At 46.7% G+C, this 17,839-nt stretch overlaps 1 protein-coding gene across 1 annotated transcript; it reads left to right on the forward strand.

Annotated features, from left to right (window-relative positions):
- The first annotated feature begins 219 nt into the window (after nt 1-219).
- On the forward strand, nt 220-2,666 carry LOC142210792 (ferritin, higher subunit). Its single transcript, XM_075280213.1, has 4 exons — nt 220-496; nt 1,491-1,637; nt 2,008-2,133; nt 2,326-2,666. Exons 1-4 carry the CDS (start codon nt 395-397, stop codon nt 2,479-2,481), a joined length of 531 nt encoding a protein of 176 aa, XP_075136314.1. The 5' UTR covers nt 220-394; the 3' UTR covers nt 2,482-2,666.
- The last annotated feature ends 15,173 nt before the right edge of the window (nt 2,667-17,839 follow it).

Raw genomic sequence — 17,839 nt, forward strand, 5'->3', positions numbered from 1 at the left:
TAAGGTGACACTAGAAATGTTACTTTGTATACCTTGGTGTCAGTGACATTACCTCACAGGCTTGAATGAACGTGTAGACAGACTGGTCAGATCTGGAGGAGGCTCCACCTCACATCTTGCTGTGTGTGAGTGCAGCAGGTCCACACAGGATTGGCTGCTGACAGATGATGTAAGTGCAGACAGCCCCACCACTCCCCAGACTGCTGCCTATAAATACACAGCTCTATTGTGCACGGAACAGACCAGCCCTGACTCTGAGCAGAGTTCTTGCTTCAACAGTGATTGAACGGAACACTCTCTGAGTCCTCCGCTCCTTCCTCCAACATCTTCTATTTCTGCATTGAGACTTTTTTTGTGACCTTTTTGCGCCACCAAAAACCACCAAGAAGCCGCAATGGAATCCCAGGTGCGCCAGAACTTCCACCGCGATTGCGAGGCTGCCATCAACCGCATGGTGAACATGGAGCTCTATGCCTCCTACACCTATCTCTCCATGGTGAGTACTCTACTCTATGCAGGATTGTTTATGGTGCTTTTCATTGTGTCCAGGCTTCTAGTGCTAGCAGGATACATGAAGAATCAGCTCATGCAGATCTATGGCCATAAAATGTCTGAGCTACCTGTTCAGTGATAGCACCGTGTTCGCTCATCTGTAATACCCCTTGCTGTACGTGCCTGCAGCTTTCCTACAATGGAGACACTTGCTAGCACCTCCTTCACCCTTCCTTCTAGTGATATCAGCTCCTTGCAGAGCTCTCTAGTGCACACCCTGTACTGTACCTGCCCTCATGTGGATGACTCTGCTTATCTCTGAACCCTGGGGCTCACATCTATCTTGCACAACGTGATTACACAACGACATTGTGGGGGAGGGGCCACGAAACTCGTGACACACTGTAAAAAAATGTTTTTTTCTTTCACATCTGCCCGGAAATCTAGCATAAGTAGGATGGGAATGTTATGGCAGGAATGAGCTGATATGTCCACACACAAGTGCGCCCTCTACTGGCTCAGAGGTTCTCAAGACTGGTGTTAACCTTAACTCTTCATAGATCTTACCTAGTCTCAACAATGTTACTGTCACCATCTTAACCCCTTCCTCTATTCCTGGGTATGTGTAGCACAGGCTGAGGGAAAAAATGCTTGTGGTGGTTTTAACCTTATCCCTTAAAGGAGAAGTACATAACCATGTTTCAGCCAGATTCACCAATTTGAGTCTTGTGCTGGGAGCGGGACTACTAGCAGTATAGCTATCTCTGATGCTTATAGTAGGCCACTAGGAGTCAGGGTCTCCTATCCTTATAGATGACTATACTGCGAGGAGTCCTGCTCTCAGCATGGAATTGAAGACAGTAAATCTAGCTGACATGCGGACTGTGTATGGACTGTGTATCATGGGTCAAACACGTTTGTGTGCTGTTATCGTTAATCTTCTACAATTCTAACACAGAATCTTGAACGATTCTAAAATTCCTCTCCTTCTTTTTCAGGCCTTCTACTTTGACCGTGATGACGTGGCCCTTCATAATGTGGCTAAGTTCTTCAAAGAACAGAGTCATGAAGAGAGAGAGCACGCTGAGAAGTTTCAGAAGTACCAGAACAAGCGTGGGGGTCGCGTTGTCCTGCAGGACATCAAGGTGAGACTTTGGTTTCTTCCTGGCTTAGAAGAGCATTTGAGGAGTACCATGGGAGTGGACCTCTGCAGTGCATGCCTTGTATATACTACTCAGTGACTCAGATGTTTCTGTGAGGACCTATTTCTATAAAGTGTTCAGTAGTTATGGAAAATTTCAGGGGCATACAATATCCACCACATGTCCTCATGTAGTATGCAGACCTGAAACTGAGTCTAAGTAAGCCTACCATGGAGAGAAATCAGTTGTGATGCCTCAGTGACCCCATTTATCTTTAAGAGATGTCTCTCAACAGAAAAAGTCAGGTCTTGCTCAGTGGAACAGTGGTTATGTTTTGGTGATTTCCCCCTGTTTTGTTTTTTTTTCTTCTTAGAAACCTGAACGTGATGAGTGGGCCAACACCCTAGAGGCCATGCAGGCTGCTCTGCAGTTGGAGAAAACCGTGAACCAGGCCCTTCTGGATCTTCACAAATTGGCCTCTGACAAGGTCGACCCTCAAGTAAGTGCCTCTATAGACTTCTGGACTTTCAACTGCCCCAGCCTAACTTCCTAAATACAGGATGTATAAATCATGGCTGAATGGTCAGATGTAGCACAACTCTGAAGAAATTATGTGCTGCGATACCACATAAAACTTATTCTTATAGTGGCGCTGGTAGTAACCTTATATAACTGACTCCTTCTCTTCCAGCTGTGTGACTTCCTGGAGACTGAATACCTGGAAGAACAGGTGAAGTCTATTAAGCAACTTGGAGACTACATCACTAACCTGAAGCGCCTTGGGCTACCCAATAACGGCATGGGCGAGTACCTGTTCGACAAGCACACCTTGGGAGAGAGCAGCTAAGATGCCTCCTTCATGGATACCACCAGTCTACTCTGCATTTACAATTCCTTGTCCATCTGTGGAATAAACCTAATGTCCTCCTTAGTTGTGATGGACCATCAAATCTCTTGTGATCTTTCAAGTACCTAAGCAGACATGACTGTGCTTGTCAACAAGTTTTCCAATAAAGTTTTTCTGCATTTTAACTGGTGCTTGTGGTGTTCAATATTAAAATGTACTGGCTTTATTTAATAATCTGGTATTATTTAGGAATATCCTGCTAGCCTCTGTCTCAAATAAAACCTATTAGAAGACAAAAAGCATTGTTAAGGAATACAATCAAATCAATAGGTGGCCAAAGTGAATTCTGGCCTCAGCCCAGGTCTTGCTATGGGGTTCTGTATAACATCTGTAAGTTTGTATACTGTAAATCAGACCTGGGCAAAGTTCGGCCCCCGGGCCATATCCGGCCCTCTGACTGATTCAGTCCAGCCTACACCGCTTTGACTAGGGAGGCGTGTCTTAGTGCCGGCAGAAGATGGAGACATGTGAGTGTGTGTGTGTCTCTATATGTGTCTGTCTATATCTGTGTGTGTGTGTGTCTCAGTAACCTAGGGGCAGAGATGGAAGGGGAATGTTATACTAGGGCAGAGATGGAAGATGGAGGGGGACATGAAATGGGGAAAATGAAGGGGGATATGAAACTGGGGGTAGATGAAGAGGGCACTTGGAAACCGTGGCGGAAGCTGTAGGGGACCTGTCTGCCTCTAGTTGCCCCCAGTTTAATGTCACCCTCCATCTACCCCTACGGTTTCATGTCCCGCTCCAGTTTTGTGTCCCCTCTAGTTTATACTGGGAGATGGACTTAATACTGTGGGGCAGTTGGAAGGGAACATTATAATGTGGGGGCATATAATGTACGGGTGACTGTAGGAGGATTATACTTTGTGGGGGCACATGGAAAGATGATTGGGACTGGGCGGAATCAACGTAGAAGTGGGTGGAGCTAAATTTGCCGTGGCACGGCCCTCTAGCATAGTTTCAATTTCTTATGCGGCCCCATGGGAAAATTAATTGCCCACCCCTGCCGTAGACAATAGCGCACTGCAGATGTGGAAATTGGTAGCTACTATGGAGAAACTTCCATATCTGCCTAAAAATTAACTGGATGCCAACTGTATTTAATGGTACAGTTGGTTCTACCCAGTCAGACATAAAGGGTGGGTATATGGGAAACTTGTGCCTATTATTGAGTTTTTGTAATCTGTAACTTTTAGTGCAATGAAAATGTTATAGTGGAGCCCTAGTCGTCTTCACATGTGCAATGCTAACACTGGGGGACTTAGGCTATATATATAGCCTATATTTTTTTATTTTTTTTTTTAACAAATATGGACATGCAAAATGTGTCAATGCACCACCTCTATGCTAGTTCGCTATAGAAAAGTGTTTAACGTTCCTAGTACAGTAAACAAAGGCCATGTTCACACAGGGATCTGGACCCAATAGACTAAAGATTTTTTTTTTTTTCTTCCCTGTAGTGCTTCTTAGAGAATGTTTGCAGAGGAAACCTCTGCAGACTTTCTGCTTCAATTGTGTCTATAGGAAACCACTTGTATTTCCATAGGTATAACGGACATGCTGAGACTTCTAAAACCATGACTGTTTTGGAAATTGCAGTGTCCACTGCATGTATTTTACCATACTGCTATCGGATACCGTGAATGCAAAAAGCTTTTTTTTTTTTTTTTTTTTTTTCCTCTGCAGTGTTTATGCCATGTGGGGTCCCAGGCCCAAAGGGAAATCAAATTACCAGTAACTAATTATCATCTTTCCCCCTCCATGACAGGATAATGACTATATCAAGGAGGGGACACATCAGGCAGCACTTTGTAGCTAAGAGATCCTTATCCAGTCCTGACTGAAGTCCAGAATCAATGATACAAGAGATGGTCCCACTTGTCTTCAGAAAATAACAGGAAGGCATTCTAAGTCCTGAGGTAAATTTTAAAGGTAAAGAAGAAGCCATACGCAGGATAAGGGTAGGCCTCTCATGACGTGGGCCTGAGCCAGACTGCAGCTATTGGAGTGTAAGAGGAGGACGAAGATGGGGTGTACCTGATAGGTTGAGGTGGGGGGTTTAAATAAGCCTGTGAAGATTGCAACAGTCTCGTAAGAAAGAAGACAGGACAATGGGGGCCACACAGTGGCTCAGTGGTTAGCACTGCAGCGCTGGAGTCCTGGTGTTCAAATCCCGCCAAGGGCATAAAACCATCTGCAAGGAGTTTGTATGTTCTCCCCATGTTTGCATGGATTTCCATCCCATATTCCAAAAAAAAGACATACTGATAGGGAAAAATGTACATTGTGAGCTCTATGTGGGGCTCACAATCTACATTTAAAAAAAAAAAAAAAAAAATGAAGACAGGACAAGTGATCTCTGCTACTCACCGTAACACTGTGAGGCTTCCCACGCAGTGTCTGCTCTCGAGGTGACGATCAGTCAGCAGAGGTCCGCAGAGTGGCTGTAGATCCTGCTTCAGGGGCCAGCGGATTTCCCTGCTGTGGATCCCCTGTGCAGCAGCGTAACTAGGAATGGTGGGGCCCCGTGGCAAACCTTTGACATGGGCCCCCCCCCCCCTTCCTGACCGACACCGAAGACCTCGACCAACCAACCCCCTGCCGCATTCCTGCGTGCTCTATTATGCCTCATAGTGGCTCCTGCACACAGTATTATGTCCCATAGTGGCCCCTGCACACAGTATTATGCCGCATAGTGGCCCCTGCACATACTATTATGCCCCATTGTTTCTCTTGCACACAGTATTATGCCCACTGTGGACACCCATGAACAATTACTATACTCTGGGGTCTTTTCAGACTCCAGAATATAATAATCGGAGACCCGGGGTGATAAACATAAAAAAACACTGTTACTTACCTATGTCCCGCTCCGCTGCAGTATGGCAATGCGACCTGGAGCCAGGGGAACCGACAGTGGCAGGGGAAGGCGAGTACACAGGTTATGTCATTCATATATAGAATATAAGAAGGCATCTGACGTTAGAGAGTTGGGTGTACGTATAGATAAGGGCACCCTCACCTGTGCCTGTCCTCTCTAGCCGGGTCACCTTATTCTAGTCACTGATTCCTCCCTGTTATCAAGCAGCTTCCAGTATTGACAAAGAGCTCCTGTCATCTGCTTTTGCTATGGATGTGTGTGTGTATATATATATATTTCTGCCCCTGTGTGCTGGTAGGACAGGCGGATTTTTAATTAGCCAATTAATTAATCATGGCTTGCCCTATAAGAGGGCACAAGAACCTCCCCCCTGCGTGTATATACAAGAGTAACCTAATTATACATAGGTAACATAATATATTTATAAAAATGACAAAATTCTTCCGGGCGGAAGTCTTGTGCTAATGTTAGGACTAAGGGAAACAAGATTATCTTCATAATCCTTCATTCCCTGTCGTCCTACAGCAGCACAATATGGGGAGTTAGCAAGTAATCCCCTAGGGTGGGTCCTCACCCCCAACTGCACTTAAACCGTGACCAAAAGCAGTAGCTTCTGAAGCCTGAGTGTCCAGGCGGTAGTGGGACACAAGGGTTGCCTCTGAGGACCAAAATGCAGCAGCAAATTTGACTTAGAGACAAGGCTTTTGTCTCTGCCCAGGAGGTGGTAACCAACCTCGTGGAATGCGCCCTTGAATAAGATAACTTAATTGTCTCCCTGACCCAGCGTGAAATTGAGGCTTTGGAAGACTTAAGCCCTTTGTGTCTCGCCAAGAAGTTGATGAGGAGGTTTTCCGGACTTTCTGAAGGAACGCGTACGCTGGAGGTAGATCCTCAGGCATCTCATGAGGTCCAGTGTATGGAACTTTTCTTCGTCAGCAGCGGAAGGAGATGGAAAAAAGCTGGTAAGGTGATCAGCTGGTTTATATTTGTGGTGGAAGGATTTTGGGTCTGAAGCCCGGAAGGAACCTAAGCGGAACCCGATCCGGAAAGAGGAGGTATATGGCTTCTCCGAAGACAGAGCTTGCAGCTCACTGACCCTTTTGGCTGATGTTATAGCTAGAAGAACTGCTGTTTTATAGGTCAGGAACTTTAGTTCGACCTCTTCCAGTGGCTCAAAAGGCTTTGTGAGTAGTGCCGAAAGGACCATATTAAGGTCCCACTGGTGGACAAGTGTGGTAACCACAGGTCTCAGCCTAGTTGCCCCTTTCATAAAGGTGCTTACTATCTGGAGACAAACGCCTCCCCAGATAGGCGGACAGAGCGGCTACATGTACATTTAGGGTGTCAGCAGCGAGCCCTCTCTCTAGTCCGTTCTGAAGAAAATCCAGGATCACCCTCACTGGGGGATCGGAGGAGTCCACTTCATGTTCAAGACACCAGGCATTGAAGATTTTACCAATTCTTCTATAGTTGTTATAAGTAGACCCAGCTCTGGCGCTTGCGAGAGTCTTCAGAACGGCTTGAGACAGTCCTCTATTCCTTTATAGGGACTGGTCAACCTCCAGGCTGTCAGGTTGAGTCTCCTCAGATCCTGGCATCTCAGCTCTCCTTGGGTTACCAGGTCTGGGAGGGGGGGGAAGCCTCCAGTATATGTCTTGACTCATCCACATGAGCTGGGCAAACCAAGCCCTTTTTGGCCAGAACGAGATTATGGCAATTCCCGAGGCTTGGTCCTGTCTTACTTTATCAATGCCCCATGGTATGATTGGAATTGGAGGGAAGATGTAGAACAGCCTGAACCTCCATGGGATGGACAGGGCATCCACTGCCAAGGGATTATCCTTCTGGTACAGAGAGCAGAAGGTACCCACCTTGGCGTTGAGTCGGGTTGCCATAAGATCGACCTCCAGGAGACCCCATCTCTGGACGATCAGTTGAAATACGTTTCAACTGAGTGACCATTCACCAGATACAGTGATACCCCGACTCAACTGATCCGCTACTATGTTCAGGGAGCCCTTGATGTGAACAGCGGATAACTGGGTCAGATTCTTTCCTGTCCAGGTAAATATAAGCTTTGCCTCTCTCAGCAGGGTTGGAGATCTGGTGCCATCTTGTTTGTTCATATAGAATACAGTGGTCATGTTGTCTGAACAAACCTTCACAGCTTTGCAAAGTGAAGAATAGCCAGATAGACTGCTCTGTGCTCTTTGATATTGGACATTCCCAACTCAGGTCTCCTCCAACGACCTTGCACAGTCTTGTCTTCCAGATGGGCTCCCCATCCCAAATGGGATGCATCTATTGTCAACAGAGTCCACACTGTCGGGACCGGGGACCTTCCGTCTTTTAGGTGTATCACCATCTGAGGGAAAGACGGGTACTGTGAGAAAAGCAGATCTTCTTGTGCAATCCCTGTGGAGAGCCATTCCAGGTTCTCAACACTTCAGTCTGAAGGGGACTCAAATGCCATAAAGCCCAAGGGACCGCCCTGGCCAAGGATGACATCAGGCCAAGGACTCTCATGGCGGTGCGGATGGTAACTCGCCGGGTCCGAAATAGGAAGCAGGCGGCAGTCTCTATTCTCAACCTCCTTGGGCTGGAAGGAAGATCTGTATCAACTCTGAATCCACAATAAAACCCAGGAACTTCTTCCGGGTAGCTGGCACGATTTCTGATTTCTCCCAATTGACTATCCAACCTAACTTCTGTAGGAGGTAGATAGCTATCTGGAGATGATGTTGGAGGATTGCAGCAGACTGAGTTTTTATGAGCGTGTTATTCAAGTAGGGAACGATGAATAGGCCTTGTAGTTTGAGGGCGGCGGCGACCGGAGCGACCACCTTGATGAATACGAATGGAGCTGAGGAAATGCCAACCGGCAGTGCGGTGACTTGATAACGCTCTCTGTGGTGGGCCATATAAATGGCGATTCTGGGATACTTCCTGTAAGGACTAAAATTAGGGACATGGAGATACGCGTCTTTGAGATCTAGAGTAATCATTACTTCTCCCTGCTGTAGATAAAAATGTTACAGAGTTTACCGACTCCATCCGGCCGGTCGGAAGGTAGATGATCGAACTCTATAGAGTAACCGCATTCTACCACCTGTAGAACCCAAAGATCTTCTATGTGGGTTCTCCATGCTGCTGAAAAAAATGGAAAAGACGTCCTCCAACATGAATAATGGCCACAGATAGCGGTGCCCCATAACAATTCAGGCTTCTTTTTGGGGTCATCCCCGGATTACCACAACCCACGCCTCTAGGACAGTATCTAGACCGCCATTGTTGCTGGCGTCTAAGGCCAGATGTTGACCCTCGACCCCTAGGAGGGGGAGATCTCCTTCCTCTGGAGGCTTGCGCCAGGGATTTCCCTTTGCCCTCAACTAGACCTTCCATGAGGTCATCCAGCCCTCGGCCGAATACCTTCCCAGGCTCAAAGGGAAGGGAGCAGAGCACAAATTTTGAGGCGAGATCAGCTCTCCAAAGTTTTAACCATAGAGGTCTCATGCGGCCGTAGACATAGCCATGGAACTGGAGGCGAGCCTTAGCTGTTGTCTGGACGAGATGTAGTCCACTGCTCTGTGGAGGTTACCGTTCAAGTTGAGAAAGACGGGTCCGCAGATAATCGGACACAGCAGTTGAGGCTATGGTTACTGAGGCCTGAGCTGAACTAGCGGAATACACCTTCTTTAGGTTGGAGTCTGCTTTGCGATCCCAGAGGTCCTGAAGATTCGAGCCATCTTCTAAGGGGACTACAGTCTGACGTGATAGTTTAGCCACCACGAGGTCCATCTTTGGGGGAGGCCCCCACTTGTTCCATTGTGATGGGTCCATGGGGAACAGGGACCTGAAGACTCTCATAGAGGAATGTCCTTTCTCAGGTTGTTTCCATTGCTGAAGCATGATGCTGGCCAGAGATGCGTCTGCATGGAAGGTAATGTGCCCCCCAGAGGTAGACGTGGAGGCTTCCCCGTCAACATCCTTGATGACCGGATGGACTTCAGCAGCCTTGTAGTCTGGTCCTAATAGGAGATAGGTCTGCTGGAATGAGTTGTCGCCTACCTGGAGCCTCTCATAGAGGGGAACGACAGGGAAAGCCTTCCAGGGCATGGCTTCTTTGCGAGCTGAGTCAAGGAAGTACGGATGTCTACTAGAAGTGAGGAAATGCTTTCACTTTTATTCCGGATCCGTACTCACCAAACCACCTCCTTGAGGAGGGTCCATAATCTGCACCAGCAATATACGTCTGCTCATGATGTTCCTACAGGAGCAGAGGTAGCAGGTACTCAAGGCAGATAGCCCTCACTAGGAGGCCAGTAGCTGAGTCAGGCAGATGCTGCAGATGGCTGCCCAAGTAGGCAACAGTGCAATGAGCCAGGTAGTCAAGCCGACATAGTCGGCGTTAGTCAGGCAGCCCACAGGCAGATGGCGCAGATGGCAGCAGGCAGGTTTTACCTTCGGGTAGAGTACAAACAGTATAGAACTCTAGACCCGGTGCACTCAACATAAAAGTCTGTTTCCTTACAGACACACAAAGGGCCTTGTTCACTCACAAAAGTAGTCTTGGTGCACCTTCAGCTTACCTCACCAGAGCTGTGGGAGTTCCTGGAAAACTCACTGCCATCTCATAGGCTGCTGTTCCCATTAGCTGCACTTTAGGGCAGCGGGCGAAGCCCGGCCAGATAGGTGCGGTCAAGCCATAGCAATCGCACAGGCCATCGCAATAGACATGCACAAACTATGCACTAATTATAAAGGGAGCAGAAGCTGCCACACAAATTCCATACCTGACTGTAACACAGACAGGCACATACAGGCCATTGCAATAGACATAACAGAGTGCCCATAACAAAAAGTATCAGTGCTTTTAGTTTGCACTAAACACAGAAGAAAGCTGGAGCTAGGACTCAGCTTACCTTACTGGGCAGTGAATGAGTTGTGCACAGCTGAGCCATCAGAACACCCTGCAGAGCAGGTAAGACAAAACCTAAATCTTTCTCTCAGGAGGAAAGAAAAGGGAAAGCGAAAAAAAGGGGGGAGAAGAAGGGTTAACAGACACCTTCTTCCTACCCCTACAGGAGGCCACAGGCCTCTTCACCACCTGTCCGGTCACACAGGACAGAAAAAAACACGCAGGGGGGAGGTTCTTGTGCCCTCTTATAGGGCAAGCCATGATTAATTAATTGGCTAATTAAAAATCCGCCTGTCCTACCAGCACACAGGGGCAGAAATATCCCATATTGTGCCGCTGTAGGACGACAGGGAACCGTTATTTATCAACATTACAAAATAAATTTTATTGGCAAATATAACAATGATAAAAACACCAAGAGATATGTAAGGCAGAACAACAACCATATAACAATAGCCTGCTAAGTCACAACCACCGGAAGGGGAAAAAGGTAATCCCATGTATGTGACTAGTCAACATTACAAAGTATCAATGAGTATCACCAAACAGCATAGAGAAAAAAAGGAAAGCCACAATGTTTCACAAAAAGGATTTTTCGGACTATAAGACGCACCTAGGTTTTAGAGGAGGAAAATAGGGGAAAAAAAATTTGAAGCAAAAAATGGTAAAATATTTAATATATGGAAGTTGTAGTTTTGCAACAGCTGCAAGGCCACATTGACAGGTGACCCTGCAGCTGTACGGGGACGCATAGTTTTTTTTTTTGAGGGCCCAGATGTACTTTTTAGTTATACCATTTTGGGGCATGTCTATTGCTTAGATCACCTTCTATTGAAAAAAAAAAAAACGGCGGTTTAGCAATTGTGATATTGACGTTCACCGTACAGGAAAACTATTAGTAGACTGGGCATTTTCGGACATAGGGATGCCTAATGTGTATGTGTTTGACATATGATTTTCTACTTTTATATATATTCTAGGGAAAGAAGGTGATTTAGAACTTTTACTTATTTAATTTTTGTATTATATATTTTTAAAGCTTTTTTTTTTTTTTTTTTACTATTTTATTACCCCCGGAGGGTTTGAACCTGCAGTCATTTGATTGCAAGTCCCTATGGGACATACTGTATATTACTATTACGGCTGGTCATAGACCCAGCCGCAATACTAATACAGCCGTGACAGGCCTGGGAGCCTTCAGTAGGCTCCCGGCTGTTACCCGAACAGGTCGGCTCCTGCGATATCGCCGTGCAGGAGCCGGCCTGCAACTTTACAGGTATGGAGCCGGTGGGGACCGGCCCCGGGGGAGAAGGGGCCACCAATACAGACCCGGCATCCGCTGTAATAGAGAGGCGGATGCTGGCGAGGGATAGACGCCGGCACAGGTGCCGGGGCCTGAGACATCACTGCCCTGCCCTGCATGAAGCCAGCAGCGGCAGGAGCGATGCTGATATTCCCAGCGGGGGGACGGAGGAGCGGAATAGCAGCATCGCTCCTCCCACTGCTGGCTTCATGCAGGGCAGGGCAGCGATGTCTCAGGCCCCGGCACCTGTGCCGGCGTCTATCCCTCACCGACATCCGCCTCTCTATTACAGCGGATGCCGGGCGGCCACATTCGAACTATAAGACGCACCCTTCTTTTCCCCCCAAATTTGGGGGGAAAAAAGTGCGTCTTATAGTCCAAAAAATACGGTACCTATAGTGTTACATGCAGTATAAATTTGGACCACATTACAAAAATGTATAATGTGGTATAACAATACCACAAATATGCCAACTGATGTGCTTGTACCACTAGATACGGACAAGGAACGAAAACAGCGGTTAAATCAGAACCAAGTTGTTTAAAGGTATATATAACATAATAGTAACACCCAAAATTGGTTCACCGAGGTCAAACAGTGGTTTGTCACAAAACACTTGAAAAATTCAGTGTAAAAAATATGGTCTTACCCATGGTGTTAATGAAGCAGAGGTGAGCAGTGGTTCTGTGAGCGCAGGCCAGGGACCCAACGCGCGTTTCGGCACAAGCCTTCGTCAGGGGTTCAATTTGTTGTAGTGGGTTCTGGTGCTGCCCCATTGAAGTCTAAACTGAATTATAAATACAGAACAGGTCAGACTTTATAGTATGCTATGGAGTTTAAAGCGGTTGTCCGGGATTGAATCTAATCTAAACACTCTCCCCCTCCTACTTTCTAAATAACATAATTTATCAAAAAAGTATATTTACCCATATCCCTAGGGTGGTCATGTGACAGCCCCAGGGACATTTGCTGGTTATCCGGTGACAAGCCATTTGTGGAAACGGAACGTCACTATAACGCTAACTCCCAAGGAGTTAAATCCACTCCTAGCTTTGGCAAAAAAAAAATTGCAAAACTGATAACAAGAAAGCATCCTTTCCTTATTGTGGGGCCTTAGCCTAACCCTAGATTCACATGACCAAGTTTCACCCTTGAACGTCTTGTCTATTTGCCATATGTACTGGCCTGAACATCATGTTGGGGGAGGGACTCCAAGCATAAAAGTTATATATACTGTAGGTAGTATAATCAGTATGGGACAGTATGTATGCTTGGAGGCAGGGATTTCTATTAGCATAGATAACTATTATGCTAGAAGTCCCTTTCCTGGCATGATGTTCAGGCCAATCAATCCAGCAAAAACACGAGTAGAGTTTTATGGGGCTCACAATCTACGTTAAAAAAAAAAAAAAAATTATATATATATATATATATATATATATATATATATATATATATATATATATATATACTGTGTGCTACACTATAAGGCTAAGGCCCCATGTAGCATCCTGCAGAAAAAAAATGCTGTGGAAAAACCCCGACGGCAACGCATCAGTTTTTCCCACAGCACTTATTGCAGAAACTCCGCAGAGGTTTCCTCTGTGGACTTTCTGCTTCCATTATACCTATAGGGAAACCGCCAGTGTTTATGTAGGTATAAGTGACATTCTGCAATTTCCAAAACCACAACAGTTTTGGAAATTGCAGTGTGTCCACTGCGTGTATTTTTCTGCAATGTGTGGATGGGATTGCATACACTATATACCTACACATTCAGGCCTGGTTCACATCTGCATTCAGTAATCCATTTGGGGAGTCTGCATGGTGACCCCCCCTGAACAGACTACTGAACGCATTAGCAAGGGTGTGCAGTGAAAGCACATGGACCCCATAGATTATAATGGAGTCCGTATGCTTTCCGTGCAGTGTCCACACGGAACATGCGGACAGAAAAGTATTTCATGATCTATTTTGCTGTCCGCATGTTCCGTACAGAAATCGCGCGGAAAGCACACAGATCCCATTATAATCTATGGGGTCCATGTGCTTTCACTGCACACCGCTTGCTAATGCTTTCGTAGTTCATTTGGGGGGGGGGGGATTACCAAATGGAGATGTGAACCAGGCCTTATACATATACCATATATACATTATTATAGCATATATACACATATATACATTTACTAGCTTTTACCCGCGACTTCGTCTGCGGTGAGTTGAGTATTGGGCGGACACAGACGTGTGAAACTGTAAAAGTGCTTTAAAAAGTTTGGTGGGCTAGCAAATGTGTTTTGATGTGTTATATTGTGTATGTTGTGATACAGACAATGTGATGTGTTATACAGCCTGTGTACAGGAGTATATATGTATCAGGTACTGTATATAGCAGTGATAGGAGATACATGTAATTATATAGTATATACAGCCTGTGTACAGGAGTATATATGTATCAGGCACTGTATATAGCAGTGATAGGAGATACATGTAATTATATAGTATATACAGCCTGTGTACATGATTATATATGTATCAGGTACTGTATATAGCAGTGATAGGAGATACATGTAATTATATAGTATATACAGCCTGTGTACAGGAGTATATATGTATCAGGTACTGTATATAGCAGTGATAGGAGATACATGTAATATATAGTATATACAGTCTGTGTACAGGAGTATATATGTATCAGGTACTGTATATAGCAGTGATAGGAGATACATGTAATTATATAGTATATACAGCCTGTGTACAGGAGTATATATGTATCAGGTACTGTATATAGCAGTGATAGGTAATACATGTAATTATATAGTATATACAGCCTGTGTACAGGAGTATATATGTATCAGGCACTGTATATAGCAGTGATAGGTAATACATGTAATTATATAGTATATACAGCCTGTGTACAGCAGTATATATGTATCAGGTACTGTATATAGCAGTGATAGGAGATATATGTAATTACAATGTGATGTGTTGTATTGTGTATGTATAGTGGAAAGCTATATGTAAATGTGAGTGAGTAGAGTGAGGGCTACTCCTGAGGAGACAGTAACGAGTGTGCAGGCAGGTTGAGGCAGGAAATGCCAGGCAGTGTGTGTGAGTCTATAGCTGGGGCTAGGAGTCCTGCTTTTGTGAGTCTCCTGCTAGGAAGCCATGTTGTTTAGTGGCACCAAAAGTAGCCTGTGACTTAATCCTAAGGGAAAACTATATTTGTGGAAAATTGCACGCAAATCCATCCAGGCGTTTTAGCGTGATTGAGGAACAAACATCCAAACTCACAAACATCCAAGCACACAAACTTTCACATTTATAATATTAGTAGGATATACATTCATATACCATATATGTCATCCTATTGTTTGTGAGTTTGTGGGTTTGGGTGTTTGGATGTTGTGAGTTTGTGGGTTTGTGTGTTTGGATGTTTGGATGTTCGGATGTTTGTTCCTCAATCACAGCCAAACGGCTGAATGGATTTTGGTGAAATTTCACACACACACACACACACACACACACACACATTTGCCAGGAAGGAATGATAGGCTACTTTAAATGTGGGTCACTCACCCCAAATCGCCACTGTCACCGTCCAAACACCCCTCCGGGCTCGGCTATAGAAGCTGGCATTCTGCCACCGCTGCTCTGTCCACGCTTCTCCTATTGGTGCATGGTAGTTGTGGGCGGGCTATGGAGCCAGGGCTGCGGCACCATAAGTTGAGGCCTCAATGTGGGCGTGCCGATTCAGCAGTGACACAGAGAACAACATGGCAGGCGCCCACAGGGACCCGGAGCCGCAGCTATGCCAGGCTGCCACACACATTGCGAAGGAGGCTGCTGCACCGACCCAACAGATACAGGTCAGTGCAGCGGGGGGGATGTCCCGGGGGAGGGGGGTGTCCGGCGGGGAGAGGGTGTCCTGGGCGGGGGGGGGGGGGGGGCCCGGGGGTAGGGGGTGTCCCCCGGTCGGTGTCCCCAGCTTCAGTTCCCCCGTGTAGTAACACTCACCTTGGTCTCCTTCGCTCCTGTGTGTGCTGGCTGACTGCATACACTTCGCGGCCGGCTGCCTGTGTGTCCTATATGAAGCACAGCAAGCTCCGGCGTCTGGTTGCTATGACGCTCACTCTGCTACATAAACGACACACAGGAAACAACACTAGAAGTCTATGCCGGCAGCCAGCACACACAGGAGCACAGGAAAGAGACACAGGTGAGTGGTACTACACGGGGGCCGCTGTAGGGGGGGGGGGGCATGAAGATGGGGGCAGAGATGGGGGGACATGAGACTGGAGGGCAGAGATGAGGGGGAAGAAACTGGGGGTAGAGATGGCGGGGCCATGAAGCTGGGGGCAGAGATGGGGGGACATGACACTGGGGGGCAGACATGGGGGGGGAGAAACTGGAGGCATAGATGGGGGGGCACATGAAGATGGGGCAGAGATGGGGGACATGAGACTGGGGGGCAGAGATAGGGGGGAAGAAACTGGTGGCAGAGATGGGGGGCAAGAAACTGGGGACAGATGAAGTGAACTAGGGGCAGAGAAGGGGGGGACATGAAGCTGGGGGCAGAGATGGGGGGGAAGAAACTGGGAGCAGAGATGGGGGGACAAGATACTGGGGGCAGAGATGGGGGGGCATGAAGCTAGGGGCAGAGATGGGGGGACAAGATACTGGGGGCACCGATAGGGGGACAAGAAATATAAGCGGTTCGGCGCCACCGCCAACCCGCAGATGAAGTCGCGGGTACCTGCTAGTATATATATATACTTATATGAATGTATGAATACTATATATACTCACATATATAAATACACTCACTCCTACACATTATTATACTATACTATATACATACCTGTATACATACCTGTATACGAACATACAGTACTCACACAATATACAAGACAGAAACTTTAAACAAATGTACACATATATACATATTAAATAGACAGATTTTACCAAAATAATATACTCACATTTTCCAGAAGAGTGAACCGTCACAGCATACTGCTTTCAGTCTTCCCCACACGCTCCGATGTGAGAGACGACTCACTGTGAGGAGGAGGGGAGGGGGAGGGAGGAAGTCCGGGCAGCACAGCAGGTCCTAACAGGAAAGCAGCTATACAGTAGCTGCAGAAGGTCAATGAGAGGATTACGAGCAGCCATTATAGCTGATGCTGAAGCTGCACACTTGTCCTCCAATATGTACTTTCCCTATATATTGGAAGGACACTATGTGCAGCTTCAGCATCAGCTAATGAGGGCCCGTTTTTGCTGAGGCAAATGCAGATGCATTGGTCAGGTGCTCGATTTGGGGCCCCTGACCAATGTATCTGCATTAGTACAATGAGGACTTAACAGTCGGGACTCGGGGCCCACCGGGGGATTCACCAACTGAGAGGGAAGCTCTTGCAGTTGTATGGGGATGCCTTCATTTTCATCTTTACCTCTTTGGTCATTCATTCACAATGATCAGTGATCATAAACCACTCATTCCAATCTTCCAATCTTCAATAAACATTCATCAAAGCCACCCCCACGATTTGAAGCTGGCTACTCCGCCTGCAGACCTACCACTTTCACTTGAGATATGAGGCAGGAGCTGGGAACCCTGCAGACTATTTTTCAAGACAGCCACAGTCTTCACCACAGTCTACCAAAGACGACTTGCCTGCCACTGTCTTAGCTGAGGAGCATGTAAATTTCGTTGTTAGGAAGCGTTCACACTACCGTCGGTGTCCGACAGGTAGTCTCCGCTCCTAGTGTCCGCTCAAAATCTGGCAGGGACATTAGGAGCGGACACTAGCTGTGTCCGTGACACCTGTCATTTATTTCAATGGGCATCGGGTGCTTTCTTTTGCACTTCGTGCCCTTCCTTCCCTGTCCGCAAGTGAAGGTGTCCGACTTCTCAAGCAGACAGAAGAACCCTGCATGTAGGGTTTTTCTGTCCGCTTGAGAAGTCGGACATCTTCACTTGCGGACAGAGAAGGACGGGCACGGAGTGCAAAACAACGCACCCGATGCCCATTGAAATAAATGACAGGTGTCACGGACACAGCTAGTGTCCGCTCCTAATGTCCCTACCAGATTTTGAGCGGACACTAGGAGCGGAGACTACCTGTCGGACACCGACGGTAGTGTGAACGCTCCCTTACAAATTCTGTGTCAACAGCAATGACCATAGAAGAAATT

The sequence above is a fragment of the Leptodactylus fuscus genome, chromosome 6, assembly GCF_031893055.1.
Source record: "Leptodactylus fuscus isolate aLepFus1 chromosome 6, aLepFus1.hap2, whole genome shotgun sequence".
Taxonomy (NCBI): Eukaryota; Metazoa; Chordata; class Amphibia; order Anura; family Leptodactylidae; genus Leptodactylus; species Leptodactylus fuscus.